At 33.9% G+C, this 16684-nt stretch overlaps 1 protein-coding gene and 3 pseudogenes across 4 annotated transcripts; 3 read left to right on the forward strand and 1 right to left on the reverse strand.

Moving 5' to 3' along the window:
- Window positions 1-101: 101 nt before the first annotated feature.
- On the forward strand, window positions 102-2302 carry LOC149518573 (class V chitinase CHIT5b-like; annotated as a pseudogene).
- A 942-nt stretch (window positions 2303-3244) lies between these two features.
- Window positions 3245-3991, reverse strand: LOC149518574 (class V chitinase CHIT5 pseudogene; annotated as a pseudogene).
- A 1425-nt stretch (window positions 3992-5416) lies between these two features.
- Window positions 5417-8158, forward strand: LOC111284453 (class V chitinase-like; annotated as a pseudogene). The gene is made up of 3 exons (XR_016343073.1): window positions 5417-5918; window positions 7136-7784; window positions 8034-8158. The product of XR_016343073.1 is annotated as a class V chitinase-like (transcript).
- A 2258-nt stretch (window positions 8159-10416) lies between these two features.
- LOC149518575 (receptor-like serine/threonine-protein kinase SD1-6) lies at window positions 10417-14312 on the forward strand. Of its 3 annotated transcripts, XM_089762900.1 has the most exons (7): window positions 10417-12014; window positions 12400-12540; window positions 12685-12863; window positions 12993-13203; window positions 13373-13610; window positions 13693-13843; window positions 13926-14312. In XM_089762900.1, exons 1-7 carry the CDS (start codon window positions 10937-10939, stop codon window positions 14235-14237), a joined length of 2310 nt encoding a protein of 769 aa, XP_089619026.1. In that variant the 5' UTR covers window positions 10417-10936; the 3' UTR covers window positions 14238-14312. The 3 variants fall into 3 exon arrangements, with proteins under 3 accessions (XP_089619026.1, XP_089619028.1, XP_089619029.1); XM_089762902.1 differs by lacking the exons at window positions 13693-13843; window positions 13926-14312 and having other exon boundaries at window positions 10928-12014; window positions 12993-13076; window positions 13373-13515; XM_089762903.1 differs by lacking the exons at window positions 10417-12014; window positions 12400-12540; window positions 12685-12863 and having other exon boundaries at window positions 12998-13076.
- The last annotated feature ends 2372 nt before the right edge of the window (window positions 14313-16684 follow it).

Consider the following 16684-nt stretch of genomic DNA (forward strand, 5'->3'; position numbering starts at 1 on the left):
ATGTAGAAGAATTATGGTTTACCATTCTTTTAATCATGCAAACGTGTAAAGATATTAATGAATCTATGACTTTCTTGGGAATTTTTTAAACACAATAAGCTATGTATGGCTTTCTTGGAAAATTGGATGGCTTGGAGGGATCGATTGAATTTCAAGGAAAGAAATTGAATAACCGCATGGCTAATTAATTATTTGGATGCATAAAACTAGTGTTTATATATATTTGGTTATCGCAAACACGTTCAAAGTAATGCTAAAAAGTGTACTGTATACTAAATTCTTTCTGTTTTAAGCTACAGGGTATAAAACCCAGACCACGTAGAAGTTGGAACCAAATTTTGTATGTTCAAGCCTTATAAAATTATGAACTATCTTTATATTCATCTTGCAGCTCCTTGTTGCCCCCAACTCATCAAGCTCAGGCCCATGCCCAACCCAAGTCAAGCAGAATTTTTCCTAATTTTAGCATATAAAGTACACACAATTGTTATATGAAAGCTTTCAGGATATTGAAAAATCAAAGCGTAACCCGTAATCATCATATTGAAGTTCTGAAAATTATTTATAACTGCATTGGCAAATCATTAAAAGATATTTCGGAAGTCGGTTTGGTTTATCCACTTGTCCCAAGCGTCACTCTCGCATTCATCTCCCTCCACAAGCAAACGCTAGTGCTAGACAAACACAAAAGGCCATCATATAAAGTTCAAACACACCATGAGTATTAAAATGTTTTCTTGAAAAGTTACCCAATACTCTCATTTTTAACCTTAACTCCAATCAGATTGGACAACCCCTAATTCATTTTCAAATCAAATTTTCAATTAGATATGTCAGGCTTTCTAGAGAGTTGATGCCCACCCACCATTGTATGAAGAGCATTGCCACATTTCTGATAGCAGTAGCTAGTAGTGTTAGTACTGGCCGCTTCTGTTTTGAATTCCCTAGATCATCTAAAGACTAAAAATTATGTGTTATGGATAAACACAACCATCCAAAACTATAAACAAAAGAATTGTTCAAAATGTTCTTCTGACTATTAATTATCTAGCCAGATGATTGCTATATGTACTTTCTTCGACACTCTTGCTCAAAATCATTTCATACGAGCCCTCTAGCAACGATGGAAGGTTTTCACCACATGTTTTCGGTTCTCTTCTATTCTTATTGTTTTCTTAACCATGCTTACAAGATCTGTTGTCATGGCGTCGTCACCGTCTGTCAAAGCAGCTTATTGGCCTACGTGGACGACAACTTTCCCACCATCAGCCATAGCTACATCCTTGTTTACTCATATTTACTATGCTTTTCTCATGCCAAGCAACGTCACCTATAAATTTGAGATCTCAAGTCCAACAGCATTTCTCCTGTCAAATTTTACTGCCACCCTCCACCACAAGAATCCGCCGGCAAAAACCCTTTTCTCTATTGGTGGTGGAGGTGCTGATCCTCATGTTTTTTCCCGCATGGCTCCGAGGGAAAGTCGCGTAAAGCTTTTATAACTTCAGCTGTCGAGGTTGCACGAAAATTTGGTTTTGATGGGATGGACCTAGACTGGGAATTCCCTAAAAGCCGAAAAACATGCAAGATTTGGGCCTTTTATTTATGGAATGGCGGCGAGCTATCAACTATGAGGCTAAGGCCACCCATCGAACTCCTCTACTTCTCACAGCGGCAGTTTACTTCTCAGTCGACTTTTTCTTGGATGAAGTCTACCGCATGTACCCAGTGCGCTATATTAATCAAAATTGGGATTGGGTTAGTGCAATGTGCTTCGGTTTTTATGGTGGATGGAACACTTCGAAGACAGAGCCCATGCAGCACTTTATAACCCAAACAGTAATGTGATTACCAGTTATGGGCTTTGGTCATGGATCAGAGCTGGGTTGCATAGGAGCAATTGGTAACGGGGCTGCCACTTTATGGAAGGACTAGGCTGCTAAAGGACCCAAATTTTAATGAGATTGGATCGGCTGCAGTTCTGTAGGCCCAGGGACCATGGGGTGCTGACATTTGTCCAGGTAGAGAAGTTCAACAAGAAGAATGGTGCCAAGGTAAAACATGACATGGATACTGTATCAACATATTCTTATGTTGGTTCAACCTGGGTTGGCTATGACGATGCAAAATCAGCAACATTGAAGATTGGGTTCGGTCAGGCCCTTGGAATTCGTGGCTATTTCTTTTGGGCCTTTAGCTTCGACACGGAGTGGAAAATCTCGAGACAAGGTAATATATGATATTTATATACAGTAGATAAATTCGATAACCTGATGATTTGGTTAATTGACATATAACTTGACGTGGTTTATGTTTTTGCAACTTCAAGAGCGTGGGCTCTTGGTGAACGAAGATTGAAGCTTCTTTGATCTCTGTATTTGACTAGTATTACTATCAGGTAAAGAGATTTATAAATGTCGGTTGACGATTTTGATTTCAGTTATGCGGATAAAAATGGAAATTATTCTTTATCTTTTTTTTTCTGTTGCCTTTCACAACTACGTTATCCTGAAAATCATACTTTATATAATAAACCAACGATAATTGATCAATCGTGTTGAAAAGTACTTCTAATTAAAACTTTGAGTTCTCCAATTATTTCGATCAAGAAACAGGATTGAAAGTTTATATATCCTTTTTCATGACATGCACTTGCATGTCTAAGGAATTGAAAATTACAAACCAATGATAGTTGACATGCATAATTGACAAATCAAATTTATTTGCAACACATGCAATCAAGCATAAAAGGAAGGAAAGTGGGAAAAAAAAAAAGGAAAAGAAACAGTTTGAGTTCCAAATGAATAATGCTCCGTGAAAGCTCCAGATGAAATTGTGAATATTTCATCAGACTTACGATGTCAGGTGCTACTAGTGTGATCCTTTCCATGCATTTGGTGCTTCCGAACACATACAACATAAACAAAATTAGACTACAAGTAAATTGAATCTCCAAATAAAATTTTAGTTTGAGGCCCATATCTATGCTTTGAATGTTGATTATGTTAAAAAAAAAAAAAAAGTAGAAAATTTACAATATTTTGAAATTCGGTACTTGAATCTGTGTCGAAAATATGGAAACTGCCCGAGTTGAGAACGTACCAATTGTTGAAAGGGTCCAATTCATGTCATATCCAAGGGCCCAGAAGAAATAACCACCAAGGCGATGAGCCATGCCATACTCAACCTTCTTTGCCACTAATTTTGGCCCATCACAACCAATCCAATCTGTTCTTAAGTATGATTATTCTGATACAGTATCCCTATCATACACTACATGGGCCTGATGTCCAGCATTGTAAGTTACAATGTCCTTGCAGAACAATATTCCATTATCTCCAGGCCCAACTCAAACAGCAGGTACTCCAACACCATGGTTTTTTGGGTCCTTCAATTTCCATGTTCCTCCATAAAGTGGCATTCCCATAACCAGCTTCTTGGGAGGGACTCCAACCTCGATCCAGGATGATATACCATAGCTTGTGCTAATATTGCTAGATTTGTCATATAGCAGAGCATGCTCACCAGTTACAGAAGTGTCCCAACTTCCATGATAATCAAAGCACATAGGATTCACAAAATCAAGATATTTTGCAATCGCGTCACCAGGGTATGTCCTAGGCAGATCAAAGAAAAACCTGGAAGCAAAATAAACAGCAACGCTTAAAAGAAGGGGAGGCTTGCCTGAGTCGGAAACCTCGCTCTTAACAGCCTGACGCCACTCGTTAAAGAGCTTTGAGAGGTTTGACATGTTATCTGGGTTGTTAGGAAATTCCAAGTCAATGTCAAGGCCATCAAAACCATTTTTTCTGGCTGTAGCAATAGTGGATTTGATGAAAGCAGCACGATTATGAGGGTTACTAACCATAGTGGAGAAAGTACCGGTGCCAGATGGCTTTTGCTGGAGGCTTTTTGGCCTGAAGGGTGGCTGTAAAGTTTCCCATCCATTGATCATCAGGTTGGGTGATGGACAAGTGGTAAGTAGAGGCATCAATGCTAATAAAGGCATAAAACACATGTGTGAAGTACTTGGTAGGGATTGAGGAGGGAGGGAGACTATAAGCTAGCCATGAGGGTCGATAGCCACCTTTAATTCCATGGTAGGAATAAGGTGGAGGACTAGGATACGCTTGGGGTGGTGGAGATGGGGGGATATTGGCAGGCTCAGGCCCCCGTGTACTCCACCCAATTAGTTTCGTTGGTCTTGGTCTAGACTTCTGCTAGTAATTACGAGTCAACAAAGTAGGAAATGAAGCAGTAGAGAATGAGATATTTGTACTAAGAATTGAGACAATGGCCGAGAAGAATGAAGCTACTTTTTGCTTGGCCATCTTTAGGATATTGTAACGATTACAAGGTAGGAGTTTCCTGATTTTTTCAATTGATTTCTTCAATCAACTAAAGGAGTATATACTGCTTATATAGAGCATGTGACAGTAGAATAACTAAGCTATGGCTTTATCGATTTACTTGATTGCTTTGCTCCTGTGTTTGTAGTTTTCTGTTAGGATAACTTGGGAGAAACTTTGAATTTTAGTGATCAATATGTTGTTTCCTAGGTTTGCTGTGGGCCGGCTTTCTTGTCAATTTTGTCAAAGTGATCCTACAAATTTGAAAGAGTTGATCAATGGACGAAGAAGTTGATAACTGATTAAATTTTCTCATTATCGATTGTTTAGGTTCATTCTTAAGTTTTTTTTTTTTTTTTTGGGCGAATCAATAAATCCATTAACATAGATATGGAATACATAGAGTAACAAACAGAAAACACTCGGTGACAAGCAGGAATTCAGAAAACCAGCCGCAAACAGCTCAGTAGTTGTATGAAAGAAACAAAAGCGAGCCTTCCAATGGTCTAGCATAATTCGATGCAATGACGTAATAAGTTCCAACATCAGCAGCTTGAGGCTTGAGAGTGATCCATCTTTCGCCTTTGTACGAAGTAATTAAACAAGGCAAAGCGAAGCTGAAATTTTAGTTGATTCTTCTTTGTTTTCCATGCTATTCGAAGCTCAAGAATGATCTTCTTGGATAGGATTAATGCAATCAACTATTGTTTTCTTAAAAGTCCTAACTCATGCACAAACTATGGAATCAACATGACTTTAATTCATTAATACTTTAGTTAGCTTGGTCTGGTACTCTGCAATTGTGATTTTGACTTTTGCGTTTTCTTTTGCTAGAAGTTATGTTGAGCTTCACAAATTTGCTGGAAACAGGCCACCACCTTGCTGATATGTTTGCATAGGCGTAAGAGGCTAAGCTGTTACTGGATTTACTTAAAGCAGAAGCTCTTTCTGATGTTTTTAAAGGTAGGTAGATAATAACATTGCAATCCAGAATGAAACTGTGGTGAGAAAAGATGGTTTAATGCTATATTTATAGAACTATCCTTCATTAGGTAACACATCTTTTTTCTGCTTAAAATAGCTTTAACAGGGAAAAGGAAAAGGACACTTAATATTGATGAATGCAGAATGTATAAACCATCTCCGGACAACAAAATTACAATTTTAACCTGGGAAAAGGTTCAGCAAAAATCAGTTTAATTAGTTATGATATGAGCCAGCTCCATGGTTACTGGTTAGGTTTCCACGAGGTCCTGCTGACGGATGAATAAAAATGAATTTGATCATTCCTTTAATACTTTCACGAGAATAAAATCTGACCAAATCCACAAGAGAGAGAGATATCATTTACCGTATGAAATCAGCAATCTGCAAGACATACGAAAGATGCCAACACTAGCTATGCTTTTCTCTCATCCATTCTACGGAAATGGTGGGGGAAGTTCAGAGGCGTCAGCTTTTGCTTCCATGGCAAGCCAAGCTAGTACCCGAAAATCACTCATGATTCCTTCTTAAGTTTAGCAAGATCTTATGGCTTCCGTCGCCATGACCTTGATTGGAAGCATTCATTCACAGCTAAGGATTTAAATTACGATAACAATCATATTTTTTATCGCGTTGTGTTTGTCATGATTATAAATATAACGAAGATCTTTATGGTCATTATGGTTATCGCAATTATTAATTTTTTTTAATTTTACTTAACTTGTTATAAAACATAATAATTTTAATTATTAATCATAAAAACTCTTATTTATGATTTTTAAAGTAATTTATATCATATCATACGTTTTATTTATTTAATAAAAAATATTTATAGTAAAATATTCATATTTAAAAAATTATTCATATGATAATTAAAAAATAATAAGAGATAAATAAAGATATAAAAAATAAATAATCATAATGAATGATATATTTAATTATTTAATTATCTTACTTATTAAATTATTATCGAACTATATTGTATATAAATCAACTAACAAGTGATTAGACATCATAAATTAAACAAGAGTATTACTATTTATAAGCTAAAAAAGTTACTTTTTATGAACCTACAATAAATCAAATTTGGTAGTTTCCTTGGTGAGAGTAATTATCAACAACAATAGATTTAAGTCTACTTTCTCTGTCTCTTGATTAAATTGCATAGACCCACACAACTTCTTATCCCTTCACTTTGCATTCAATAAAATTTTTTCTAGACCTTCATCTTCATTTTCATCTCTCAGCTCTCTTTTTTTTTTTTTTGTGCTATTTGCTTGTCTTCTTTAACCTCAAGTTTCACTCTCGTCTCTTGTCTCTCATTTTAAGTCCTAACAACTCCTAGCAATGCACCATAACTCAGTTCAATCTCAAACACACAAAATTACAATAAATTTTGAAACTTAGAAAAAAAGTAATTTGAATACTGAATTAATTATTTACCTTAAATTACTTGTGTTTGATCTTGATTAAAGTTGAATTTGAAAGAATTGATATCTTTGAAAGTTTAAGTTTTATGGGTTTTTTTTCCTAAATTTGTGAATTAATGTTTATTTTTCGGCTTGTTGTTTTTATTTTAAGTTTTTAACTAGAATCAAATAAAAATTTTTTTTTTGAATTTTTGAATGAAAAATAGAATAATGGACAATTGCGAATCACTATTGCCGTTGTCCAACATTACATAGCAATTTACAATTGTGATATATCGCTATTGATGAGATTTAAATTCTCTTTTATTTTTTCTTCAATAGCGATGACGGATGATAACGTTATGGTGAAATAGTGGCTGTTATATCGTTATCCGACCACGACTAAAATGAACAACTTGGGTTTGCTTCTCAATGAATCGAAAGCTGCTGTGGATAATGAATCCACCAGCACTGGTAACACAAAATTGCTTCTATCTACAGCACTTTTCCACAACTCAGATTATTTTGCTCTGAATTATCCAATCCAGGCGATAGAAAACAGGTTGGATTGGATCAATGTGATGGCATATGATTTTTACGGTCCTAGATGGTCCAATGTAACCGGTCCTCCTGCAGCATTATACAATCCTGGAACTCAAGTCAGTGGGGATTATGGGATCAGAACATGGATACAAGCAGGGATTCCATCGAATAAACTAGTACTCGGATTTCCCTTTTACGGCTATGCCTGGCAGCTTGTAGATGCAAATAACCATGGATTTTTTGCACCTACTAGTGGACCAGCTATATCAGCAGATGGAGACTTGGGTTACGGTCAGATCAAGAATTTTATTTCCCAGAACAGCACCACAGAAGTTTACTACAGTAGTTTCAAATTATTGCTACTCTGGCACGACATGGATTGGTTATGACGATACGGAAAGCGTTACAGCCAAGGTTTCATATGCTAAAGAAAATGGTTTGCTTGGTTACTTCGCATGGCATGTTGGTGCAGATGACGATTGGACTCTTTCACAAGCAGGTTAGTAAACGACTAATTTTAATCAGACCTGGCTAATATTTTCTGAAACCATATCCACACTTTGAAGGTGATTAATCCCCCACGTACTGGGGGTGCATGGGCTACCCTAATCATTGAGACCACGCTTTAAATTGAAAGGATCTATTTGTATTTTTTGATTTCATGGTTTGTTGGATGAATTATTTTCAGTTTAATGTTTCGTAATTAGTTCTAATCCTAACGATCCTCTTCTTTGTTTTTATGTGTCAGCATCGCAAACATGGGGATCATGGACGCTAATGGCCTGTCAATGAAGTAAATTAGTGACAGATTTATACGAGTTTATGAATAAAATGATCCTCCTTCTGATTTATGTCATTTGGAATGATGCTGCCCCAAATAAGAATGATGTTAAATATTTTCGATTGCTAATAAAATATATATAGTATAATAGACAAAGCTTGAATAAACTAGTTCCTTATTAATATGTCTAATGCATTTTTATCCTATTGACTATTGTATTTTGAATGGTGAGTCTTAATAAATAAACTTACTAGCTTTAAAGGTATATATATAAATATATATATATATCAACATGTTAAATGAAGTTAATTTCCACCTCTTGCAATATCTTTATTATTCAAATATTCAACCTTGATAAATTTAGTACCAAGAAAAAAGTTACAAGAAATGATCTTTGGTTTAAAAAATCCTATGGATAATTAGAGACGGTTGAAGATATAGTATGATGGTACATAAATTTCCTTCAAGTAGTATCACATAAATTTAACAAAATTTTTAAATATTTAATCAAAGTTATTATCATAGTTAATTTCTATTGTCTTTCTCACAAAAGAATTATTATTAAATATAAAATTAAAAGCTAAGTTCAGGATTTAACATTTAGATCAAATCTTAATTAAAAATATAATATTTAATTTGATTAAAATAAGGATAAAACATTTAAAATATTGCGTAAATAAGATTTTTATTTTATTTTTACGGGGAATGGATTATATTCGTTGTTTAATAGTGTGAAACATTAAAATATTTTGCTGATCTGTTATTTTTGCACATGTGACATGACAGGTATTAAAAAAAAAAAACCTTAACTCTTTTCTTTCCTCTCTACTCTCCCATACTACTTTCTGCAGAATCAATAATAATCTGGAGATTCAAAAGCAACATCTTTTTATTTTCTTTCCGTCTTTATTTTTCTTTTTCAATTTATAATCAATTTTTAAAAATTAACAAAAATGATAATTCTCAAATATAAAATATCAAAATTAAAAATTAAAAAAAAAACAATTTGAGAAAGAAAAAAATAGCCAAAAATTTCCCTCTTACGTGGATTGTGTTGGGAAGAACCGAAGGATACAGGTGTAAGCTTTCAAATGTGTATCTTTTTGCCAGCTGTCATAAATTTTTTATGAGTTAGCTATCAAATGTGTACTTTTTTACCAGCTGTAACATTTTTTTTCCGGCTGTTCTAATAAACAAAGTTAATCACGCGTGTATATCAGTCATTAAAAAATTTTATTTGAGTAATTTGGAAAAAGTTTGATCATTAAGGCTCCGGTTACGGAAATGAGCTTCTAGAAAAAAAAAATTATTTTCAATGAAATTGATTTTCAGAAATAAAGAAAATAGTTTTCTTAGTTTGGTAAACTTTTTGAAGCTATTTTCCCATGGTGTCTCAATGAAAAATATCCAAAACTTTAAAATTTCATATGTCCAAAATTTCATAATCCAGATTCAAACTAACCAAATATTTGATTTCATATATATATATATATATATATATTGTTTTGGATGCGACGGATAACCACCCATATTTTGGAAGAACTTGTCCACTCCTCTGGTTTTGGTTCAGGATTGGTAACTTGATGGGTCTACTTAACGAAAGTTACTGTTGCTTAGCAACTTCCTCTGTAACTTGGTAGCTTGCTTTTAGATAGCTTCCATAATAGAATATTGTTGGAAAGGGAAAAGCCTCAGGAAGAGTGAGAGAGTTTGTTTATTTACGAATCACAATGGAATGGATATATGTTGTTTTTGAGATAATCATATCTAAATCTGTTTAATATTTTTAATACTTGAATTTGTTTAAATATTTATTTGATTTTAATATCATTATTTAAATCCAAATTTGTTTAAATATTTGAATATGTTAAAATATTTTTTAATTTAAATTTTTTGTTAAAATATAAAACAAATAAAAATTTAATTTAAAATTTAATTTTAATTTTAATTAATAATAAATAAAAATTATTTTTTAAAATTTGAAAATTTTTACCAAAATAAAATTTTATATATTTTACATATATAAAAGGATATCGAATTCGAATATCTATTATTATTCATTAAAATTTAAATAGATTCAAATTTTAAATATTTAAGTATACTAACTGTATCTACTTTAATTCTATCATGAATAATAAATTTTTTATCTGAATCAATTAATTATATATTTATAATTATCAGAATCTTACATAAATAGATAAAATAATAATAAATATCTGTTTATTTACCATCTATTGCCATCCTTATGTTTACTTACTCTTTTAGATAAAGAGTGAGAAATCAAAGGGAAAAGAAAGATAACATAAAGGGAAAGGAAGGTAAAAAATGGACTGGTTACATTCTGTAATTCAAAGGAGGCAGTTGCTAAAAATGGGGAAAGACGGTAACGGTTGACTGCTTGTTGGGTTTGGGGTGGAGTCTCACAGCTTGCCGGTGTTGATGTGTTTTGCAAATTGTGTTTCACCCAAAAGAAACGGAAGACAATTTTTGTGTTTTATCTTACGATTTTTAATTAATCGAAAGTTTTTTTTTTTTTGTTGATTTTGTTAAATTAAGTCATCCAAAAAATGGAAATTAAAAAAAATAGATTTTCGAAAATTATTTTTATGATTATCAAACGAAGTCTAATTGAATTAAATTAAAAATAACATTTTTAATTAAAAAAATGTCCAAATTTTAGTTCTTGAACATTTGACTAAATAAAATGGCTGACTATTTAATCAGTCAACTTATTTCAGACGTGAAAATTAAAATGCATGTGTCATATGTGATGTACAATTGTCTTTATACTTCACTGTATTTTGTCAACAAATTTTACTTTTAATAGATCTAAATTCTAGTAGAAATCATCACCCCTGCAAGTTTCCTCCATGGCACCTAAGTTTATTATAGTTTTTCTCCATATTTTTCTCTCTTTAGTATTGCATCCGTCAATAGCACAAACCTGGATGCAAGCTGGTTACTGGGATTCAGGTAGTGAATTCCCCATTTCTGATATAAATTCTGCTCTCTTTACTCACCTTATTTGCGCTTTTGCAAACCTGAATTCCTCCTCCTATCAGCTCTCTTTTTCGTCTTATGATCAGCGATACTTCTCTGTTTTCACTAATACTGTCAAACAGAAAAACCCATCAATAACCACGCTTCTATCCATAGGGGGTGGAAGTGCAAACCATTCGATCATACTTTCAATGGTAAGCAATTCCTCCCACAGGAAATCTTTCATTGATTCCTCAATAAAAACAGCTAGGCTTTATGGTTTCCAGGGCTTGGACTTTTGCTGGCTTTCAGCCAACACCAGCTCTGATATGAGCAATATGGCTGTTCTCTTTGAAGAATGGCGAGCTGCAATTGATTCAGAGGCGAGAAATTCTAGCCAATCTGAGTTGATATTGACTGCAGTAGTTCTATTCTCGTGGTATTCACAGTCCTCAACTTTTCCAGTAGATTCATTGAAGAGAAACTTGAATTGGTTACATGTTATGGCTTATAACTTCTATACTCCAAAGAGGGAGAACTTTACAAGGGCTCATGCAGCTCTGTATGACCCAGCCAGTACTTTTAATATAGATTTTGGTATAGAGTCATGGATTAGTGGAGGATTACCAGCCAGTATGTTGGTTTTGGGCTTGCCTCTCTATGGCTATGCATGGACACTTGTGGACCCCAAGGATAACACCATTGGCGCACCAGCATCAGGACCAGCTATTTCAGAACATGGGGGTTTGACGTACAAGGACATCACGAATTATATTCAAAGATATGGAGCCAATTCAGCGTATAATGGTACTTATGTAGTGAATTACTGCACTGTTGGAGCGACCTGGATTGGTTTTGATGATGTTGAGGTTGTCAAAATTAAAGTTTCCTATGCCAAGGAAAAGAAATTGCTGGGTTACTTTGTTTGGCAAGTTCCCTATGATGACAACTGGATGCTTTCCCAAGCTGGTATGAAACGGATGCTTCACTCTTTCCATCCAATTCAATTTTCTTCTGCATAAGTATTAATAATTCTATGTCTTGATAAGAAAGGAAAATAATATTGTTGAACAGGGCATATACTAGAAATTTATCCAAAAAGTTAGCCAAAAAGTCTGGACAATGGATTACTCCCTTTCAAAGGTTTTCCTTGAGATTTAGGATTTCTCAGGTCATTTTTTCTTTAATTCTTTGGCACATAGAAAATATTTGAATGGATGGGCTGGCATGATAAGGACAAAAAAATGAGTGAATTAAGAAAGATATAATCCAAAGAAGCCAAGACATAAACATCTTACAAAAGAAAATGTTTTAAAGAATCTTCTTGATGTACCTTCTATATTTTTCTTGTCAGCATCTGCTTCTGCCAACGCTGATATTCCACAAAAGAAAGGGCGGTTATTGCTGATTACTATTTTGATTCCAATTGTTGTGCTCTTGCTTTCGGTTGGCGCGTTGGCATACCACTTGTTAAGGGTAACGAGAAAGAGGGAAGGTAAATCTTTTGAGTTGAAACTTATCAGCATCATTGCCTAGGCAAATTTCATTTTATAGACAATTTTTTCTCATTTTTAGATCCCATCTGAAATGCAATTAACCAAAAGATTTTTAATCATACTCTTTTTTGGTTGGTTGATAGAGATGGTGCACGTAGCTAAAAATTCCAAGTCCAAAGCAAATCAGATAGCAGCTGCTGTAGGTTTTAATCGCAATGTTCCTAATCTGATGGTCTATCGTTTCTCTGATATTGAGGTGGCTACTGATAGGTTCTCATTTGAAAATAAGCTGGGAGAGGGTGGATATGGTCCTGTTTACAAGGTAATGCACTACACTAATTATCTAGCTAATTGGGGTAAAGTTTTGGAATTCATATTTAATTTTGCCAGAACACTACCTATATGGATCGAGACATGGAGCACTAACAATAATTGCTCATTTAATTGTTAGGGTGTATTATCAGATGGACAAGAAATAGCAGTAAAAAAACTCTCAAGGACATCTGCACAAGGATTTGAGGAGTTTAAAAATGAGGTTATGCTCACAGCAAAACTACAGCATGTAAATCTTGTTCAAGTTTTGGGATTCTGCGTTGATAGAGAAGAACATATGCTGGTCTATGAATATATGCCAAACAAGAGTTTGGACTACTACCTTTATGGTTGGCAGTTAACCTATCTTACGTCCTATGACAATACATTAGCATTTTTTGTTGATGATTAGCATCGAAATCTATGTGATCTTTGTTTTTCCTTTTGTGTTTTGTTTATTTATTTTGGTTCACAAAGATTGTTTGTTTCATTGACTGCTCATAATCCGCTGAGATGCAGACCCCATAAAACGATTCATGTTGGATTGGAGAAAGCGTGTCGATATCATTGAAGGGGTTACTCAAGGGCTTCTATATCTTCAAGAATACTCCAGATTGACAATTATTCATAGAGACTTGAAAGCTAGCAACATTTTATTAGATGAAGACATGAAACCTAAGATATCAGATTTTGGCATGGCTAGAATTTTCACCAAAGATGGAGTTGAAGCAAACACAAACCGAATCGTGGGCACATAGTAAGTGCATTATTCAAATCAAAGATATTAATTTCATATAATCATAAACTAATGCTAAACACTATTAGCCAATTTGTTGCAGTGGTTATGTTCCTCCTGAATATGTTAAGAAGGGTTTGTACTCCATCAAATCGGATGTGTACAGTTTCGGGGTCCTACTTCTTCAAATCATAAGTGGAAAGAGGAATGCACATTCATACGGGCTCCATGAGAATTTAAGTCTTCTCGATTTCGTAAGTTTCATTGCTAACATATCTCAACACCCTTTCTATTATATTGTGAAATTATTGGATTTTTCATTTAAATGAATCTCAGGTATATGAGCTATGGAGAGAGGGCAAAGGCATGGAATTTGCGGATCCCTTGCTGGAAGACACAAGTACATCCTATAAGTTATTGAGATGCATGCAAATAGCTCTATTGTGTGTCCAGGAAAGCGCAAATGACAGGCCTACCATGTTGGAAGTCTCTTCAATGCTTAGAAATGAAACTGCACCAGTGGCCACTCCGAAGAGACCTGCTTTCTCAACTAAAAGCAATGAAGATGATGAGCAAAAGAAATCTCACTTGCAGCAAGAAATATGTTCCATCGATAATTCACCAATTACAGAAGTGGTCGTTCGATGACATAGGTTACTTAAAAAATTGTTCTAAAAAAGTTTGTAATTTCTAAAACCAATAATATTATTATTTTTCACGTCACATTTATACGGGATAGTTAAGAAAATAAATAAATAAATATTTTTAATAAAAATAAATAACATAAAAAATTTAAAATTATAATTTAATATGTTTTTTTTTAATTTTCATATAATTAATTTTAAAACTATAAGATATTAAACTTAGTTTGACGTTGTTGTATATTTTCATTGGATAAACATTTCATAGCACGGATAGCGCATCATGCTCACAAACGTCTAATTTAAAAAAAAAAAAAAAAACATATATATATATTATATATACACGTCAGTGTTCATCGCTCGTATCGTTTTGTGTGCATAATGGGGTATTAGAGGGAAAAAAAGGTGTGGCTTGCATCCGAGCCCTTATCTGTTAATCTGCACAGACTTTAAGGCACCTCTGACTTGAGGCTTGGTTAGTCCAAGTACAGGTCATGGATTGTCTGACTGGGCAGCAGTTTAAGTCTATGAGTCTTGGGGTCGTTTCTACTCGGGCCGACAGCATTTAAACTGGTGGTTTGCAGTCCGCAGAATCCGCTAACTCAATCCCGCTCACGTCAAAATCAAAGAAAAAGTCAAAGAACTTTGCTATTGCATTATTGATTTGTATTTCAGGCTTTTAAGGCTGAAAAACCAAATGCAAACGAATATTGACGAGACATGAAAACACTGTTTGCTGAGAGAAACACAACAAACAAGCACGTACGTACGGTAGGGACTTCTCTCCCTGCCCCAACTCTCAAAAACGTCTACCCAGTGGTTTGAGGAGTTCAAGAATGAAGTTATGCTCACAGCAAAATTACAGAATGTAAATCTTGTTAAGAGTTTTGGGATTCTTCATAGGTAAAGAAGAACATGTGCTGATATAAGAGTGCATGCCGAATAAGAGCCTGGACTACTTCCCTTTTGGTCTGCCCTGAACTATTTTGCGTCAAATACAATAACTGATGAGTCGATATTGATTGGCACTTTGCATTGAAAATCATATGCATTAGCTTGCAACTTGTGTTTTAAGTTAGATTATTTGAATGGGTATTTAGCTGATTGAGTATAACCTGTTGTGATGTAGACCACCTTAGAAAGCTTTTATTGGACTGGAGAAAACCGTGTTGAGATCATTTAAAGGGCTTTTTATCTCTCGAGAATACTCTAGCAACATTTTGCTGGACGCTGGTATGCCTAAGATATCAGATTTTGGTACGGTACGAATTTTCGCAAAATAAGGACTTGAAGCAAACACAAGTCCTATTGTTGGGCATAGGAAGTACCAAATACATTCAAAGCAAAGCTATTTGACAGTTGACACAAGAAGATTGTTAGTAAATACTGAACCATTAAACATTTTTTGACTTGTCCAATTAATGCAGTGGTAACGTTCCTCTTGAATATGTTGGAGAGAATAAAACTTTACAAGAAGTTTTATAAATAGAATTCATGAAGTTTTTATTAAAAATAAGTAAATAAAAATTTTAATAAAAAATTTGATCCGATAAATTAATAGAATTTAATGTGAAGGTTAATAATATATAAAAAATTATTAAAACTATTATTTATAATTCAAATTTAAATAATACTTATTTGGCAGTTAAAATTTTATTAATATTTTTATTAAAAATATTTATTTAATAAATATATCAAAATTTATAAAAAAAATTTTAAATTTTGCACGTTTAATCTACCTATAAGATATTTCAATCTATCTATTTTGATTTTTTATTTTAGTTCTTGTTTACTAAGTTCTTATAAGGAAGTTCACAAACTCTATCTATAAAACTTCGTTTATATATAGTACTCTCTCAAATCTGATATGTATGCATTTGAGGTTCTACTTTTGCAAGTTATAAGTGGAAAGAGGAATGCCATTGTATATGGCCTGGATAAAGTTTTAAGTCTGTTAGATTTTGTAAGTTTTATTGATTACATCTTTTTTTTTTTTTGGGTACAAGGGAGGGCATACACTTATAAGGGGGAAAGGTGAGGAGATCCAGCCAGTAGACCAAGAGGCGAAGGACTTGATTACATCTATTTTTATACTAACATTGTGGTGAATGAATATATTCTGTTTTTCTGTTAATTGAGCTGCAAGTTTCATGATATATGTCATGATTTCAGGCGTATGACCTGCCTGGAATTTATGGATCCCTCATTGGATGACAGAACTTCAGCCTGCAAACTCATAAGATGCATTCAAATAGCTGTGCTGTTTGTCCAGGAAAATGCAAATGACAGGCCTACCATGTTGGATGTCTCTTCAATGCTGAAAAATGAAAACACACAAATGGCGACTCCAAAGAGGCCTGCTTTCTCGACAAAATGCAATGACGATGAGGAAAAGAGATCTGCATTGTAGATAGAAATATGATCAGTTAATGATTCTACAATTTCAGAAGTGGT

The sequence above is a fragment of the Durio zibethinus genome, chromosome 6 (assembly GCF_047325235.1).
Source record: "Durio zibethinus cultivar Kanyao isolate XHJ-2024 chromosome 6, ASM4732523v1, whole genome shotgun sequence".
NCBI lineage: Eukaryota > Viridiplantae > Streptophyta > Magnoliopsida > Malvales > Malvaceae > Durio > Durio zibethinus.